We start from the raw sequence: 18,700 nt of genomic DNA, 5'->3' as shown, positions 1-18,700 counted from the left end.
TTCAAAAATAGTGGAGTGTTCGCTTAAAGCTTAAAATAAAGAATTCTCATGTTTTGGGCAGCTTGGATCACGTAACTCTCCCGCAGCATCTCATTCTGTTTCCTCCGCTATTTTTAGATGCATTTTGTCCATAAAAATGCATAATTCAGTGCTGTAATTGGACGCGACCGGCTGAAGTTGGACGTGCACTGTGGGCAGACCCAACTAATCCATAATGAGAATCGTTGTCGATTATTTTCATAATCGATAATAATCGATTTAATCGATTAGTTGTTGCAGCCCTAATTTAGTCAACATCATGTCGTTCCAAACCAGTGTAACTTTTTTCTTTCTGTGCAGCACAGAAGGAGATGATTTTCTGTTCATACAATGAACACTGAAACATTTTTCAGAAAATGTTTTTTTGTTTTCCTTAGAAGAAAGTCATACAGGTTTGGAACGACATGATGTTGACTAAATTAAATTAGATTTTTTTTTTTTTTTGAGTGAACCTGTCCCTTTAAGAACTATGAGTTTTCTTTTAATGATTATTTTTGTTTGTTTGTTTGTTTTAAAGCTCCAGGTTCGCTGTGATTGTTTGTTGGGCTTGTGATTGTATTTCATAAAATTAATTATTATTAATACTAAAAATATTAAACCAAAAAAAATAAATAATAGTATTATGCAAAATAAGAAATATTATAATTGTAATATTTCACTGTAAAATAAAAAAGGACTAAGAAAAAAAGATGTTTTACACTGTAAAATTACAAAAGGTTTATTTATGTGTCTTAATTACTTCATTTTGCTCATTTGTTATGGTAGGAAACTGTAGGGAGCCATTAAAACCTCTCTTTTGTTGTACCTCTCTTTTGTTGTCATATCTAAGCCATATCGCAATCATTTTTTTAACATTTTATTTTGATTAATCATGGAGCCCTATGTTTAATGCCTCTGTGAGTGTTCTTCCTTGTGTTAAAACCCTTACGTAAGTATTTTTTTTTCTGGCACAAGGTAGTTGTTTATGAAGAAGCATAAATTCTTTATCCTCCTCCATCTGGAGCTGGAAAATGAGTAAAGTAGTTTTTGACTGCTGTCTGTATTCATCATAATTAGGCTTGGCTTTAAGAATGTCATGTATGACATAGTGTTTAGTATGTGTGCATCACTACATATTAGTTGTAGGTGTGTTTGGGTGTATTAGTGGCATGCTCGTGTTTATGTTTGTCTGAGTACTTGTTTAGGGAGTTTAGTTTGAGCCTGATTCCAGCTGGTAGCTGCACAGAGGTTGTTTGGGCTTTTAATTAATTCTTACTCGGCAACAGTGACGATAAACAGGAGGAAGAGTAGGAGAGAAGTTCAGCTTTAAACACAGAGACGTTGGACATGTGAGTCGACTGAGGAGTGACTTGGAAGTTGAGTTAATTGCATTCTTTTAAAGTTGTAGTTAAACACAAAGGTCAGGTGGCAGCTTCTTCCTCATGCCTCGATGGAGCTGAGTGTTTATGGGTAGCAGGACTTGATGTGATAGAGATCAGCATTTGAGTTGAAAACTGAGCCAGAATCAACCAATGCTCACACAGCAAGACAAGAGGTCAAAAGGTACATGTGGTTAATCTATATACAGTGGTCCCAGGAAGTGTTTGAACACTCAGTCCACACTTAATATATGAATGTTTGCATTAGATAACAAAATCTTAAACCAAGTGGCATTTATTGTAAAGAAAGATGGCAGAAACAATCAATCAATATATAATGCATGTTTAAAAAACGTTTTAAATGGTAGAACAAAGATAAAACAAAGATTAAAAAGTAATTCTGATGGTTAAACAAGAAATATTTCCATAGTTAATGTGATGAACTGTGAACTTGAAGGAAACTAACTTCACACATCCACTTAAATCACCTTAACACCAGCTGATTAAAAACATAATACTCGTTGGTTGAAAATGAATTTAATGTTTTGTTTATTAGAAAGGGTGTAGCTCATTTGTGACATTAACATTTGCTTTGATATTACATAATGGGTTCATTTTTAAGTTGTTATTATATTAATATCTAACCTTTTTTAAAATTTTGCTTAAGTGTCTTAAGAATTTTTTAGGGCCATTGTATATTACTTGACAGTTGGTTGACTCAGAAAAAGTGGTTATAAACTATATAATGTCAAAGGTCCAAATCTTAGATACAACATGAAAAAGTCAAGAGATTTGAGAAACATCTCAGTGGGGTAAGAAGACTGGATCACATTTAATCTCAGCAATTGACACAATTTCTTTCATTTGGGGGCTTTTATGAGCAAATATCGATATTAAAATTGATGTGACTTATTTATGATTGTCAGCATATCGTACATCTGTTCATTCTTACTTGGTAAAAAATGGGTTAAAGCAGCTCAACCTCCTAAAGTGGACCCTCTCTCCTCACTCCAAACCTTGGGCAATTTATTGCATTAATCACAATGGATTAGAGGTTTTCATTGCTTAGTCATGCTCACAAAAGCCTTTCATCATAGCGAACATCGCACCAGGCAACAATGTCCACACCCTGGTGTAGAGGGGCCTCACTTTCTTAACAAAAAGGCATAGCTTAAATCGTTTACAGGAAATTTTACAGCACTTCGTGTAACCTACTCGTGAGCAAAGCTCTCATGCTACTTTCTGACACCCTCCAATTTGCCAGATAAAGGCATTATTCATTCATAAGTGGAACGTTGAAGCTTGATTTACACTTGTGGGTGGATAAGAACACTTTGATTTGCTTCACCTGTGCTGAGTTTTAGTATTGCATAGGTCAAGTAATCAAACAGGTAATATAAGGATATAGTTGAATGTTCTTTCATCATGTGACTTATCAAGGTTCTGTTTATCACACTGGTGTTGTATTGTTTCATTGAAGTGTGAAGTTAAAATCTTCCCCAGACAAAACAAATAGGTCATTTATTGTCTCACACCACAACACATGGTTTGTGTTCTTTGTTCCAAGACTTGATGCTGATTTGTCAGCTTGTTCGTCAAGATTAAACTTTCTTCAATCTGGCTCTGCAGGCACCTTCATCGGACCCACAGGGCTCCTCTCACAACAATGATCCACAGGGTGACCCTTTCACAGAGGAGCAGCTGTTGAATCCAAGTCTGAGGTCTGGTTGTACGGTCCATATGCAGCCAGTCCTGTCCAAGCCTTGCTATGAAGAGAACCAGATTAACAGACTAAATTCTCAGGCCCAGACTGTTCCTGTGATTGCTGATGGCCAGGCCAAGCTGTATGCCTCCAGGGCTGTACGTGTGTTTTCCACCCAGACAAAATGTGAGGACAGTGCTCCGCTCAGAGGACCACCTGTCACACCACAGGCTTGGTCTGGATTGGCTAGTTTCCGTGTCATGGGTTCTTTCAAAAAACTGCGGACTTCTGTGCTCCAAGGAATCCAGAGCCGGAGCAATGCGATGGCAGCAGGTCAGGAGAGAAATCCGTCCTCGATGTTTGAGGATGGTGGTAGTTTCTTAGTAACCAAACGAGAGGTTGCGACCAATCAAATCCAGGAAACTGACAAAGTGTCAAATGGAACAGCTCAAACTGGAAAGACGTCTTCAGTTTTGGATGAAGATGATTGTGAGGAGGATTTGAGTGGGTTTCAGAGGAATTCCCATTTCTCTCAGAGTATCCGCAAGGCTTATGGGGCAGGACGGATCTCATTGCTTGACATAGTCAAGACAGAGAGCCCGTCTAACAGTGAGCCTGACCCCAGCAGCACTGTGGAGTCCGTCGTACCTTGCAAGAACCTTGAGACTCAAGAAAATGTCAAGGGTCTCAAAAGACTAAGCAAGAGTGCAGATAATCTCCATGTGTTCAAAAGTCATTTAAGATGCAAAGCTGAGCCACAGAACCCGGAATGCCCCAGTACTATATTTCTTCAGAGGACCAACAGTTCTTCATTGGTTGACTTGCAGGAACATGGTTCAGGTCGACGTGAAAGCCCCATGAGGACACGTGGACATTTGCAAAAGCTTGTCGGTAGTTTAACCGACCTGTCGGTCAAGCGTAAAAACACACCAGGCCCCGTCTCCAGAAAACCTCTGTCACCTCTCAGTCAGCTACATGATGACTACTCCCGCAGAACCCCATGTGTACCAATGAGTGGGCGCCAGCAGAGGCCTTCACCCATACCCGGTAAAGCCCAGCAGGCCAACAATCACCAACACACCCCAATTTTACACCCCGCACCCTCCTGCCCCGCTGTCTTTGGTTCCACTCTAGATGACTCTCTGGAGCCTCCCAGCAAAACAACAGCCCTAATAAGTGACTATGTTCAGGTGGCTGTGTCCTCAACAGATTTCCCTTCAGAAGCCCCACTGGAAAAATACTGTGAACCTATGGAGTGCCATCAAAATGGAATAAATAATCACTACTCTCACATGCCCAAGCAGTGCTCAAGCCCCAGTCAAAAGCAGACAGTTAATGGTGTTAATGTTGACTTGGAGGTAAGACAATCCTAATGAGTCCATATTGTCAAATTTCCAATACAAGTTTTGATCTACAGACAACATTTGTGGCATAATGTCAATTACCATAGGAAAAATAATGGTTCTCAATATGCAAAAGCTCAGCATGCACATTGACATTCACAGTTGTAATCAAACTACAATTAATTTTTGTGTAATCATGCTTTGTCCAAGAAGACACAATGTGCAACAGAATATTTGAATGATTAAATAACACATTGTGTGTCAAATCGTTATGGGTAATTGTAGTCAGAGCTTGGTATGTACATGCTGTACGAAACCAAGCTACAATTGTTTGTTCCAACTAGTACAATATCTGTCAGACAAAAGCGATTACATGACATTTTAGGAAGACAAATGATTGCTTTAGACTTGAATCAAACTTTTAAAGTGCATGTAAAAGCTAAAAATGTTTAGCATGCATGAAAATTATTTACCAGTCTTTTCTGTGTAAAATGGTCTATTTTCACTCATGTCAGGACCAGGTAAAATGGTAAAACCCAGTTAATTTTACATAGAGATCTTCAAAGTTCATCTTTCTAGAATGGCTAGACCCACAACAAAAAGATGGTTTAGACAACTTTTTAGTACAATTAAATAACTTTTTATTTATTTATTCATTCATTCTTTATTTTTACCATACTGTAGCTACTATTTTTGAGGGAACTAATAGAGTTATTTTCTGTGGGACATTATGCTATAAATGCTGGTGTTGTGTTGAATCCAGAACATTACCTGAAGACATGCAGTTTGTGGCCCAAAATGTGTTTCAGAGTCAAACATTACTTGCACAAAACTGAAAAATTGTAGTGTGTGCTGCTTATGTTACAATTTGTGTTTATATTTGCTTGGCAAGATTTCATACGTAACTTGTTTTTCCTCGTCGAGACGATATTGATTAACTGTTGGTGTTGTTTGAATGAGTCTTGCTGATAATAAGCAGCAAGACTGAACAAGCACTTTTCTTTCAGACCAAATGTGAAATCTCTAAAAAAAGTACAAGACAGTTGTCAGATTGTACGTCACATCAGCGATTGCCATAAAGTCAAAGAGGACATGGTAATCTAATTCTAAACACTTAATAACTGGAACAGTCTAGTTCATTGGATGACCTTGACCTTAACATAGGAAGTCATAAATTACAGTAGACACAGATTTTTGTTGAAGCATGAACTTTAATGCTTTGCGTCATATGTTCCTCACACGGGTGACAGCCTCGATCTGATATCATTTTGTAGTCGATCAGGACAAACCAATGCTTTTCATTGCTCTGGCTTGATTGGTTGATCACTCCCTCTAACAAGACAACTGTTTTTTTTTTTATTGGATGAATGACATCTCATTTCACAGTCGTTCTTCTGGAGTGGTACATTGCGTCAGTGTCACATGGGTTGCTCAGCTGTGAGGCACACAGCAGGTAGAGTTAATGATTAGCTGATGTTTATGATTAGCAGGATTGCTTAAACACAGCTTCTAGACCTGAGACTTAACACTTATCAGCAAGGACAGTGTCTCCTCCCCAGAAGAACAACCCAAAGGCCCAAGTCCAGTAATCAAACCAAGTGCATATTGACTCCAATAGGTCAGGGGAATGTAACGGAAAGAAGTAGACAAGCTAGAGCGATCCCAGTCAAACTTTGTTTTGCTTGTCTATTTGTGTTTGCGCGTGTGTGCATAGATGTGTTTGCATATATGTGTTGTGTACCGTCTTCAATATGGTGCTTATTTATTGTGTGCCTTTTCAGTGTCTATGGACTGAAGAGAGGGAGACTGATGATCTTGAGGTAAGATATCTATTTTTGTGTATTTTTTACATGGTGGATTTATTGCAGACTGACATTACCATTTTGTACAGACAGACCTCCGTTCAATCTGCTTATTTCTTTTTTGTCAAACATTACTGCTTTAAAAATCAGTTTTATTTATCACTAAAAACTGGCTTTCTGAATTTCTGCCACTATCACTTGCCCCATTTGTCAAAATTGTAAGAATAAAAATCAGTAATGATTTACACCATATTTGTTATTTTGCAACAAAAGTATGCCTTTGATTTCATTTATAATGCTCTACATTTCAGCAATTATTGCAAATTTAAGAAAAGAATACATTCAAGTAAATAGCTTTTTTTTTTTGCGAAGACTCATTTAACTTAAAATTTAAAAAAAAATAGAAGTATATTTTTCTGATTCATGTATTCATCTATTCATGTATGTGATTCATAAAAATAATGTTAAAAACGAATAATAAAACCATTATGTATGCCTACAAATGAAATGTATTAGTTTTAGTTGTGAAGAAGATTAAATGTTTTTTTGGGAAAGTACATTTCGGAACTATTAGTTAATAGTTCTTAATTTATTATTTAGCAATGATTGATGTGAACAAGTTAGCCTTTCTTTGATATTTATCTGAAATGTTAATCATTTGCATTATTTTTAGTGCTGTCAAAACAATTAATCATGATCAATCGCATCCAAAATAAGTTTTTTAACATAATATGTGCGTGTACTGTGTATATTTATGTATATATAAATACACAAACATGCATGTATAAATTTTAAAAAAGTAATGTTTATATATGATATTTATATATAATATAAATTATATGAATTTAAATATATACATGTAAATATTTTCAAAATATATACTGTATGTGTGTGTATTTATATATACATAATATATGTGTGTGTACTGTGTATATTTATTATGTAAACAAAAACTTTTACTTTGGATGTGATTAATCACAATTAATCTTTAGACAACACTACATATTTTATTTAATTAATCATTATTCATCACTAATGATGAACTATAATCACTCTAGGGTTTGCTATAGTTTTTGTATTATGTACTCATTGGGTCTTGACCGCATTAATGTCTGTGGAAAAATATTTAAATCATTTATTTGATGTTGCAGGTCTTAAAGCATAAACTGATGACATTTGACTTCTGACTCTTTAGGCTTCATCAGATATCACAAAAGCGTTTCTCAAAAGTGATGAGATCTCAGCTGCTGCTGCTTCACCGGTCACAAACACCTGTTCCTCACAATCCCCCCTGGTAACTCCAACAACACCAATCTCTCCACCCTTTGCCAGTGACTCTTCCTCTTCTGTAGTGCCCAGGAAAAGGGCAGGTCGCTCCAGACCCCGGCCAGTGTCTGACTATGGACAGCTGGCCAGCTCAAAGTACTGCATCCCAGAGGAGGACAGGGAGTCCGAGACTATGGACTACACTTCCCAAAAGGACTACAATAGCAATGGCAGCTACACAGAGAGCCACAGACCAGAGAATGGTCATGTGTGCACTCAAACAGAGAGCAGAAAGAGACGTCCCATCTCTGTTATTGGGGGAGTGGATCTGTATTCATCCCCAACTGCTGAGCAGAAGGACGACACTGAAAGCTTGCCTTCTGTAAGGCCATTTTTTTCTTCTAAATGTTGTTTTGTTGTTAAATATCTGCACCATTAGCAAAATCAAATCAAATATTTCAGAGCAGGTTTGCCAAACACTTTTCCCAGTCTTCCATTGGTTATACAAACGGTCCATTGATTGAGGCTGGTATTTCTGATTAGCTAAAGTCTCTGGGACAATAACCATCAAGTAGTTGGCACATTTTATGTGTGGTGTTAAAAAAAAAACACTTAAAGCATTATCCATGATATAGGCCTGATTCAAACCCATGTTCTTTTGAGTACAACAGCTATTTATGTGTCATAAGCATTTGTTCTGCCCACTGTTCTGATAGGCCTTGTGAACTTTGAAATCTGCTTACATTGCCATTTATTTTGTGAACAGATGCTTTCTTATCAATATGACTTGTGTGAGTATGTACATTAATTAAGTATTCTCAGGTAATATGTAAAGTACTAAGTAGACATGTGCAGGTATTCGGTAATGCGGTATATCATGGTAATGAATATGCACGATATTGTTATCCTGGGCACTTCTAAATACCGTGAATAATTATATATTACAAATTATTCCGAATTTTGAATGCATTTTAAGAATACTTCTCCCATCAACTGGTCAAAATGCACAACACCGCTGTTTGCTGCGTGAAAGACGCGTGCATACCGTGATAAAAGCATTAGCAATTAATCGCAACATGAAAATTTGATACCGGCATATCCCTAGTACTAAGTCTAGCTATATATACAATGTAGTTAGTGAATTTCATACAGTGTTCAGCAGTGTTGAAAATTATTTACACGGTAACTGTAGAAGTAACCCAGAAGTTTTAGGATCTAAACACTAATATGGACCCATTAGGTCTCTCCCTTGGGGTGTAGCATTATGGGTTTAAAATGTCAGTTCAGGTCTGGAAGAAATTTTTAGACCCTGATTTTAACTACTTTTGTTCTTAAGTAACAATGTGATCCATGTGTTATTTTGAAGAAATGTTGCATCAGACAGTAATTTCCTTGATGCATTATTTGACTGATCTGTTAAATGGTGAATCTAACGAAACTTCTAAAAAAAAAAATGTGTATGAGAAAATGAAGCCTGTTTTTAGGACTTTTTTTTTTCTTTCATTACACCAAATACACAAAATAATGTTCTTTTTAGCAGCATCATAGGACCCCTTTAAAACAAATTCTTATTTCCACTACTGTAATATAGTGGTCTTCAACAGGGAGTCCACAGCAGTGCTGCAGTGTTTGATCTCAAACTATTTTTTGTAAAAAAAAAAAAAACATTTAAATTTTATTACAACATTTTAATGTACAATTATATGGTTCTGAACATCAATATAGATTATTTTAATGGATCTGCAAATGTATAAATTGTTTTTATATATCATATCATGGTAGTATTTAAGTTTTTGCTGATGGTTTTTATTATTGTATAACAATAGTAATAATAATAATAATTTTATTATTAATTTATTTCTTTTTTTTTTTCTGGCAAATCTAATCTACACATTTCTTTGTGAGATTCAGCAAGAAATTCAATGTTATGGTTGTAATGTTATGTACTTGGCCAAGCGGATGAGCGAGAAATTGCAGTGTTATCTAATCATAGGTCACTGTCCTGCTCTGTACAGTCACTGAACTCTGAACATAAGGCCTGCTGGACAGTGGGCTCCTTTTAAGACTGCCGATTAAAGTCTAATCTGTCATGCTTTGTTTCAGCCGACATCCCGTCCTCCAGTGCCCTCTCATAGAGTGCCTCCATACCGGGCCGTATCTGCCCGTCTGAGACCTTGCGTCTTCTCCCAAAGCACACCTATCGGACTGGATAGGATGGGGCGGCGCAAAGGACGCAGAGTGCTCAGCGGTAAACCTGTTTTTGTTAATATGCGTGAGTGTGTGCACTTGACCTACAAACATGAGAGCCTCAATGCTGAGATTTTGATGGAGAGGGAATATTGATTCTTTATGACATAATTTCTAACTTCATTCAATGCGGTCATATTATAGATGGCAGCTCTGATCCAATGCTTGATGATAGTGTGAGTGAGGAGGACGGCAGCTTTGAAGAACTGACTGAAGGAACACCATATCTACAACCAGAAGTCGAACTTTTCACGCTCAATCAGGTTTACAAAAATTTACATTTTTTTATCATAATAAATGTTAAAAAAAATATTATTAATGTATTATTGTTTAGTAATAATTATTAATTGTAATATTATAATTTATTAAAATGATGTAATAGTGTTATTAATTGTAATTTATTATTATTAGTTAAAATTGTAATTATATTGTAAATGATTGCAATATAATTTATACAGTTTAAAATTAATAAGTATAAGTACAATGTATAAGTACAAATGTGTATGTTTATAAATTAATTTAAATATTAGATATTTTCATTTTTGTATACTGACTGTATTTAGATTTTTATTTGATTGCATTTTTTTTTAGATATGACTGGAATTCAACATTTGAACTAATGTAAACATTTAAGAAATATACTATTCATTTTCTCAGCTTTTACAGTAGGGGTAAACCTCTTTTACAGTGGTAAAAGTTACTTTGTGCACTTTTAATGTTATATGAAATCTACTTTTAGTACATTTACACACGTGTTTAATCTTTTTTTACTGTTGTTTACACTTATGGGCTGTGCTATACAGTACAGGTCATATTTCACTGTTTATCTTATCTGTTCAATCATGTGTTTATGTGGAGTTGTTCTAGTGTTTGCATATGTACTTGTGTGGGATCGTCACACTTCGTGTGCATGTTGTCATTCCGTACTGCTCTTATCATGTCTGACCTTTAGCCTCAATATGTTTGGCCTGACTACAATCTCTCTCTTTCTCCAGTACATACAGTCGGGACATGCCGTGTATGCAGAGGCTCTGTGGGACCATGTCACAATGGAAGAGCAGGAGCTGGCCTTCAAAGCCGGGGATGTGATCCGTGTTCTGGATGTTCAGGAGCAGGACTGGTGGTGGGGGGCAGTGGGCGACCGCGAGGCCTGGTTTCCCTCTAGCTTTGTGCGAGTGAGTTGCACTATGACCTTCTTGGAGTAATGAATGTGAAACAAAAGCCACACAGCTTGAAAGTAACACTTGAACATAGTAACACATCCTGTGCGGTTGCACCGAGTGACCCAAAAGGAAATGCTAGATGTGTCATCATGGTTGCATGTGCTGATTGACCGGTTTGGAAGAAATGCGGGTGTATGGAATGATGCTTTTTATTGTTTTGAGCTGTACATTAATGCATACCATTGTCAATCCAACTCCAACAAGATGAGTCAATCAGACACAAAGAGGCTTTAGGTGATATGATCAAGACTTCCTGTAGAAGTGGATTATCCAGTTGTCGCAATCACAATTGATTGTTGTCTTAAAATTGTGCCTCACGGTTGATCCTCTGGAATTAATGTAATGATATGTTGTTGTCAAGGTTCGGGTGAATCAGGAGGATTCAAGCAGTGATAGTGTAGAAATCCCACCGGATGCAGAGGAATCCGTCCCACCAGATGCTCACAAACAAAACTCAGAGCACAGACAGCAGATGAGAGCCAATGTGGTCAAAGAGATCATGGACACAGAGCGCGTTTACATCAAACATCTCAAAGATATCTGTGAGGTGAGCCTCCATCCCAATCGTTTCACATTTGCTTTAGTTTAATCTGTTTGTTTTGTGGTCTGTGTAAGTTCTCTATTATAAAAGAACACTTATCTTTAAAGGGGTCATATGATGCTGCTAAAAAGATACAGCGAGAATAAGTTACGCCTTCTTTCTTTGCGTGAATATTTGGGCGGCGTTATGCAAATCTTCCCACACAGTTAGGTAGATATGTGGGGGCGTGTTCGAACGAGCCGTTTTAGGTAGGTGTGGCTAACTCTTAACTTTTATAAAGAATATCTCTTTGGATTTGAGACTTTAGTCTTTGCAACTTTACAGATCTTCTTTATGCACCAAGAGCTTGTAACACTCTAAAGAGAAAGGAAAAAATGAAATTGCATCATATGACCCCTTTAATTTAGCCTGAATGGTATTCAATCTCCTATGCCATTTTAAACGTCATTTTAAATATGAGATCAAGATTGAAACACACTTGCCTTCTTTCAAGATAACGTTATCTCTCAGAATAGATGTAGTGCTCAAGAGTAGTTCAGTGATCTATAACTCCACACTAGTGGAATACAGGAATACTAGCATACTGCATTATACACTACCGTTCAAAAGTTTAGGTCCGATTATTTTTACTTTTTTTTCTGTTACAAAAGTTTTCTATTTTAAATACATGCTGTTCTTTTTTAACTTTCTATCCATTAGAGAAAGTAATGCGTCATGTTTTCCACAAAAATATTAAACAGCACAACTGTTTTCAACATTGATAATAATAAGAAAGTTTCTTGAGCAGCAAATTAGAAAGATTTCTGAAATGTGACACTGAAGACTAAGAGTAGTGATGCTGAAAATTCAGCTTTGCCAACACAGGAATCAATTACATTTTAAATATAGATTAAAATAATAAAAAAGAAACTGTTATTTTCAATATTTATAATATTTCACAGTATTACTTAGGGCTCCGGCCTGCAGCGTTTGGCTGCGGAAAACAATTATCATACATTTAAAAAAAAACTTGTTGATATCACTTTCGAGTCCATGAGTTCGCCTACCAATGAATGGTATGAGAGGAGCACAGTTTTCACTCTCAACCAAACTAACATTACTAGCCAATCTGAATATTTTGCTCTTATAAACACGAGACGCGCATAATAGTATCCAACTGCAGAGTCGCAGCCCTGTTGAATGGAAAAGCGCGACACGTTGAAAGAGCTGTGAGGCGCAATGTTCAAAGATGTCGATGTAGCTCATATTTACATAGAAAAACTAATTAAAAAGCAGCGGAGCTTTGTAAACAGCTCAGAGTAATCACGTCATCTCCATAAGAACGATATGATTGCCAGAACGAATTTACCGGGATTTTTGAAAAGGTCCTGTTCACACATGATCTCTTAATGGTAGCTTACCGGTAGGGATGTAACGATTAACCGCGAGCCGGTTGAAAATCGATTTAAATATGTGACGATTCAAATCGGTTGAGATGCTAAACAAATCGCGATTCAATTAGGGGCAGGAGTTTATATGAATGTATGTCTGAGGGGAACGTACTGTCTTTAGAAAAGTTTAGATGGTATTTTTTCTTTTCCTCTTGCCTCTGTATAATGCATATTAAAGTTCATAAGTGCAGGGCTGCTTTGTTTACAGCGGAAACCAAGGAAACGCATTAAGCGCCACCTGCTGTCAGAGACTGATTGTCTCATTTTTTATGCATATTTTCACAAAACTGAAGTCAAACCATTCTGTTTTTGCTTAAAATTTCGAAATTTTACAATGTAATTTGCAATGTAATGTAATTTGGTTGCCTCTAATTTTAAATGTAAAGAGCATGTCGCTCGGCTCGGCTAATGTCCGTCCCATGCACTGAACGCGCTCTCCTCCACATCACGAGTAGACACGCCCCTTATTGCTGATTGGCTACAAGTTTGTTTTGCGATTCGGCCCGAATCAGTTTTCTAAAGTGTTTTTGAAAAATCACTTACTCTGCCTTTAAGTGAAACGTCACCAGGCCGTTGGCGCCCTCTTCAGGTATTTGTTATAATACATAATGTACTTAATTAAAGCTGCAGTTCGTAAGTTTTGCATCTTTGTCGCCATCTCTGTTTGAAAACCTAGAATTGCAGCTGAGTGCGGAATTATCTAGCTGCTTGTGTATAATCATTAAATAATCATTAGTTACAGCCCTAGATTAGTTAAAATATTTCAAAATACAACTGCATTGTTTTACTTTTTGTAATTAAAAGACAGATATTTTATTGAAAATTTCTTAAAAATAGTATTAAAATATTGTCTCGTTCTAGTGAACCAAGTATCTGTATTTTGTCTCATCTCGTGAGCTAAATGTATTGTCACACCCCTAGTGTCGATAAGCAGTGATATATATATGATATAGCTTTCATTCTTCAGGTCAAAAATCAGTTTGAATAAGGAAAGCAATAACTTTGCCATAGTATCCTTTCAAATGTTAAATTGCCAGTCCCCCATCCCCTCCTCCCGCCACCGGAAAAAAGTTCAGGCTCAGGATTTTTTTTGCTTTAACTCCTGATTACTCTTTTTACTGTATAGTGATCAAATGCAGTCTTGAAGAGCATAGCCCTCTCTCAAAAACTTTCGAATGCTAGTTATATACTCTGTGTTGTGTATTATGATAGTGATAATGATGATTATTGTCATTATTTTAGGTATTTGAAAATAAATGGTGTTTTAGATATTCATGCAATGGTGAATATATCCAAAATAGCAGTATGCTAAAGTGTGATCATGGGACTTCACCGCTTTGCATTTTTATTTATGAAAGTGGAGTCCAGTGGAAATAAATAGCTGTATTTTACTCCAAGTTTGTTTAAAAAGCGTCTTCACATTCAGAAATCTTATCAAAACAAGAGTTAAGAAAAAATGGTAAATATGTCTTAGCTCAAATTTATTAGAGTTTATCCATCAGATTGTGTTTATCCAGCAGTTTCATTGATGACCTCTGCTGGTCAAATGCATAAAAATAATTTTCAGTGAAGGAAAACTTTCCAAAGCAATGCAAAAAAAAATATCTAAATGCAAAAATGTTAAATTTGTTGTTTCAGTCCAAAATGATTTGTTGTTGTAGGGATATATCCGTCAGTGTAGGAAGCACCCTGGCATGTTTACTGATGCACAGCTAAAGACAATCTTCAGCAACATTGAGGACATCTACAGGTTCCAGAGAAAGTTTCTGAAGGACCTAGAAAAGAAATACAACCCTGAAAACCCTCATCTCAGTGAGATTGGCTCCTGCTTCCTACAACAGGTACCTTTACACAGACAAGAACCAGTGAAATGAACGTTTTCCTCACAATTTGCTCATATTCCTTTATATCTTTTTCTCCCTCTCAGGAGGACGGTTTCTCCATATACTCTGAATACTGTAACACACATCCAGTGGCGTGTGCTGAATTACAACGGTTGATGAAACAAGGCAGATATAAACACTTCTTCGAAGCCTGCCGTCTCTTACAGCAGATGATCGACATCTCCATTGCTGGCTTCCTACTCACACCTGTACAGAAGATTTGTAAATACCCTCTTCAGCTGGGAGAGCTTTTGAAATACACACCCAAAGACCACAGGTAGCTTATTTTCTTACATACACTATTCAAAAGTTTGGAGTTGGTACAATTCCTGCATAGAGAATTATGAGGTGGCTGCCTCCGTCAAATTTTGTGCTGCCTTTGGCTGGGCTGTCGACAAAACTCAGGCAGGCAGTCATGTGCAAGCGTCACTAAATAGCGTCAATTAGGGCTTTTTTAAAAGTGTGCATATTTGGAGAAATACTGATATCTTTACATATGTTTACTTTGTTTCTTTAGACAGAATCATCCACTGAATTCTGATCACAAACATCCATTACACTTCCCTGTTCAGTTATGTACACAACAAACCCAGAGAAACATTTCTACAAACAAAATATGAAGCTAATAAATGAACGATTACAATTGTATATAATTTGTATGTGATTTCCATGGTATTAGGGGAATTTTCATAACAATTAAGAATGAGAAATTTACATGAGAAATGCCAATGAGGTTTAGCAGTTAGCTTTGGTACATATAACACATTAAAGCAATATTTTATGACAATTAGTAGTTAAAACAATAATATCCTGAAATTTGATTAAAGTTTAAAATAACTGTTTTCTATTTTAATATTTTTTTTTAAATCTAATTTATTCTTATGATGGCAAAGTTGAATTTTAAGCAGCCATTACTCCAGTCTTGAGTCACATTATCATGATTTGGGGCTTAAGAAACATTTCTTATTTTTATCAATGTTGAAAACAGTTGTGCTGCTTAATAGTTTTGTGGAAACATGATACTTTTCAGGATTCTTTACTGAATAGAAAGTTCAGAAGAACAGCATTTATTTCAAACAGAAATCTTTTGTAACATGTTTTTGTCACTTTTGATTAATTCAATGTGTCCTTGCTGAATAAAAGTATGAATTCCTTTCAAAAAAATTTACTCACCCAAACTTGTTGTGTATATATAATATATATATATTTTTTTTTCTTCTCAAAAACATCATAATAAAGTAATGTTTTCTCACTCAGTGACTATGCAGGGGTGTGTGCTGCACATAAAGCAATGAAGAATGTGGCAAGTCTGATAAATGAAAGGAAAAGACGACTTGAGAGCATCGACACCATTGCTCACTGGCAGGTGGCCATCCTGCACTGGGCGGTCAGTGATATTTCCACATATTTCCACTGTTTTCAGCATTAAACATTTTTTCAGAAAATTTCAGGAAGCAGCCACAATCTCTCTGAAGTTTTCGTATCAAGAAATGTGATTAATTCGCAGACGTGTGCATGTCTAATGCAATAAGATATTAATTGGATACCATGTTGATCTCTTTATTAGATTACTTATTTGTTAATGCACTGGGTCATTCACGGGGCTAGATGAGGCTTTGTGCAACAATTTCAGGTTTCAAATCTTGCAAAAAAAATTTCCTTTAGGGTGAAGATGTGTTAATGCGAAGCTCCGAGCTCATCCACTCCGGCGAGTTAACGCGGATAGTGCGGCCCGGTAAGACGCAGCAATGCAGCTACTTCCTGTTTGACCACCAGCTGGTGTTCTGTAAGAAAGACGTCCTGCGGAGAGACCTGCTACACTACCGTGGCCGTATGGACACTGACCTACTCGAGCCAATCGACCTGCCTGATGGACGGCACGCTGAGCTGGGCCTCCTGAAGAACGCGTTTCTCCTACGGCATGCAGAGAACCTGAATGTGCTGTGTGTGCTGTGCTGCAAAAAGAGCCAGGACAAGCAGCGATGGCTGCAAGCATTTGCTCGAGAGCGTAGACGGGTACAGGAAGACCAAGAGATGGGTGAGTCTCACAGCTGAAGGAATATGTGTTCTCTTCTGGTATGAAATGTTCATGCCATGAATTCAAAGAATGACGTTCATTATTTTCATCGCTTTTCAGGGATAGAGATTACTGAGGCCCAGAGGAAGCAAGCAGTTCACAACGCCAGGAAAACTAAACAAGGAAATATGAAGAGTATGTATTTTTGTTGTCTTGTTGGAACTGGAGGTCAAAGCAGAGTTAGCAGAGAATTACATTTTTAATGTAGTATTTATTTCTATTATTATTATTTTTCCATTTATTTGAGTTCTTATTCTACCATTTTTAGTTTTATTTTATTTTCTAGTTTCATTTTTAGTTTTTAATTTTGAGGTTTTTATTTTAGATTTATAAGATTTATTTTAAAATGTTTATCTAGAGATATTTTCAGGTTCAATACAGATTAGATAAACCATATTTCAAAAACTACAATTTAATTTTTGGACAATTTTAGTTTAGTCGGTTTTGGACTCATGAAAATTTATTTTAGTTAAGTTTCAGTTTTTCATTAAGTTTTAATTTTATTTATTTATTTTTTTTAAATAAAAAAAATCTCTGGTGGTACTTTTTAATTTTTTATTGTATTTTTATTTTCATTTGTCTTCTCAATTTAGTTCAGTTATTGTTAGTTTTTCATTTTAGGTTTGTTTGTTTTGTTTTTTTAGTTTTCTTTAGATTTTATTTTAGTTTTAATATTTAGGGTTTCCAAAGATAATGAGTTGATATAACTTAAAAATGTTCAATGTTAATGTTTAATGTTAATTTTCGGTGTTAAATTAAGATTAGAAAGCTGTTAAGTATAACTGATTTCTAAAGGCATTTTCATCTTTATTACAGGCCGGTCATACAGCATACAGGTTTCAGGTTTTACAATGTACCATATATCAAAATTTGTCAACATTTTTATTTTATTTCAGTTGGTTGTCACAAAAATGTTTTTTCTTTTAGTTTTTGTTCATTCAGTGACCATCGTGTCCATGGCCCCAGGCAGCCATTTTCAATCTAGACAATACGTATACATTGGAAATTAAATGATTTCCAAAAACGGTTAACTAAGATTACACTTTAATACCACGATTTTGTGTCTGTTTGCTTCCAGAAATGAATTATTCTGATCATCCTGTGCCTCCTCACCATCAGCCGCTACATCCTCTCCATCAGCGACATGTGACTGTGCCAACCAGCATCCCCCAGCAGCAAGTCTTCTCTTTAGCAGAGCCAAAGAAGAAACCATCTCACCTGTTGTACTCACTTGCACGCAGTGCCCTCTTCAGGAAATGACAAAAAGAGACACTTCAGACAACATTTAGTGTTTTTACATTACGCTGATGAGATGCATAAATAATGAAATATTACCGGACTACACCTCTGTTTTTATGTCATATTCAAATGCATACACATGAATATGTATATTTATATACATATGTGTGTACAAATGACATATGTGCCTGCCTCAGTATAAAGGCTCATTATTTAGCCTCAAGTTAGTGTGGAAAGTGTTAGTTTTTTTTTTTTTGGGTCATATTTTACTGATATGGTCAAAAAAGCTGCTTCCCATTAGGTTTCTCCCATCTGTCACCTCACCTAAATGTGTCTTTTATGACAAAGAGCTGTATTCTGCTTTTTAGCTACGTCTATATAATTTTGTTGCTTTACCCGAGGCTGTAGCCTTCTAAAGTGTGAAGAAGGCAAACACTAACACCTATCATTCTGTAAATAAACTTGAATCAAATGTACAGTGCCTGCAAGTGCTCAAATACATAAAATATTGATTTTTATATAGTATATAAGTTAAGGTCGTCCCTATGGT

At 36.2% G+C, this 18,700-nt stretch overlaps 1 protein-coding gene across 3 annotated transcripts in view; it reads left to right on the top strand.

Moving 5' to 3' along the window:
- Positions 1–18,607, top strand: part of LOC107705215 (spermatogenesis-associated protein 13-like) — a 24,239-nt gene extending 5,632 nt beyond the window's left edge. The window contains exons 2-14 of one of the 3 annotated variants that reach the window (XM_016508410.1): positions 3,027–4,457; positions 6,224–6,262; positions 7,440–7,892; positions 9,614–9,758; positions 9,902–10,020; positions 10,753–10,932; positions 11,342–11,527; positions 14,613–14,792; positions 14,879–15,111; positions 16,092–16,221; positions 16,500–16,872; positions 16,972–17,046; positions 17,990–18,607. In XM_016508410.1, the coding sequence (XP_016363896.1) occupies positions 3,027–4,457; positions 6,224–6,262; positions 7,440–7,892; positions 9,614–9,758; positions 9,902–10,020; positions 10,753–10,932; positions 11,342–11,527; positions 14,613–14,792; positions 14,879–15,111; positions 16,092–16,221; positions 16,500–16,872; positions 16,972–17,046; positions 17,990–18,171 (3,726 nt within the window). In that variant the 3' untranslated portion in view covers positions 18,172–18,607. Of the gene's footprint in view, positions 1–3,026; positions 4,458–5,964; positions 6,028–6,223; positions 6,263–7,439; positions 7,893–9,613; positions 9,759–9,901; positions 10,021–10,752; positions 10,933–11,341; positions 11,528–14,612; positions 14,793–14,878; positions 15,112–16,091; positions 16,222–16,499; positions 16,873–16,971; positions 17,047–17,989 lie in introns of those variants that run through there. The other 2 variants (XM_016508412.1, XM_016508411.1) reach the window with 2 other exon arrangements.
- Positions 18,608–18,700: the final 93 nt, after the last annotated feature.

The sequence above is a fragment of the Sinocyclocheilus rhinocerous genome, unplaced genomic scaffold (genome assembly GCF_001515625.1).
Source record: "Sinocyclocheilus rhinocerous isolate Xijiao unplaced genomic scaffold, SAMN03320098_v1.1 scaffold594, whole genome shotgun sequence".
In the NCBI taxonomy this organism is placed as follows: domain Eukaryota; kingdom Metazoa; phylum Chordata; class Actinopteri; order Cypriniformes; family Cyprinidae; genus Sinocyclocheilus; species Sinocyclocheilus rhinocerous.
The sequence above is the reverse complement of the archived record's forward strand: the minus strand, read 5'-3'. Positions and strand labels throughout refer to the sequence as shown.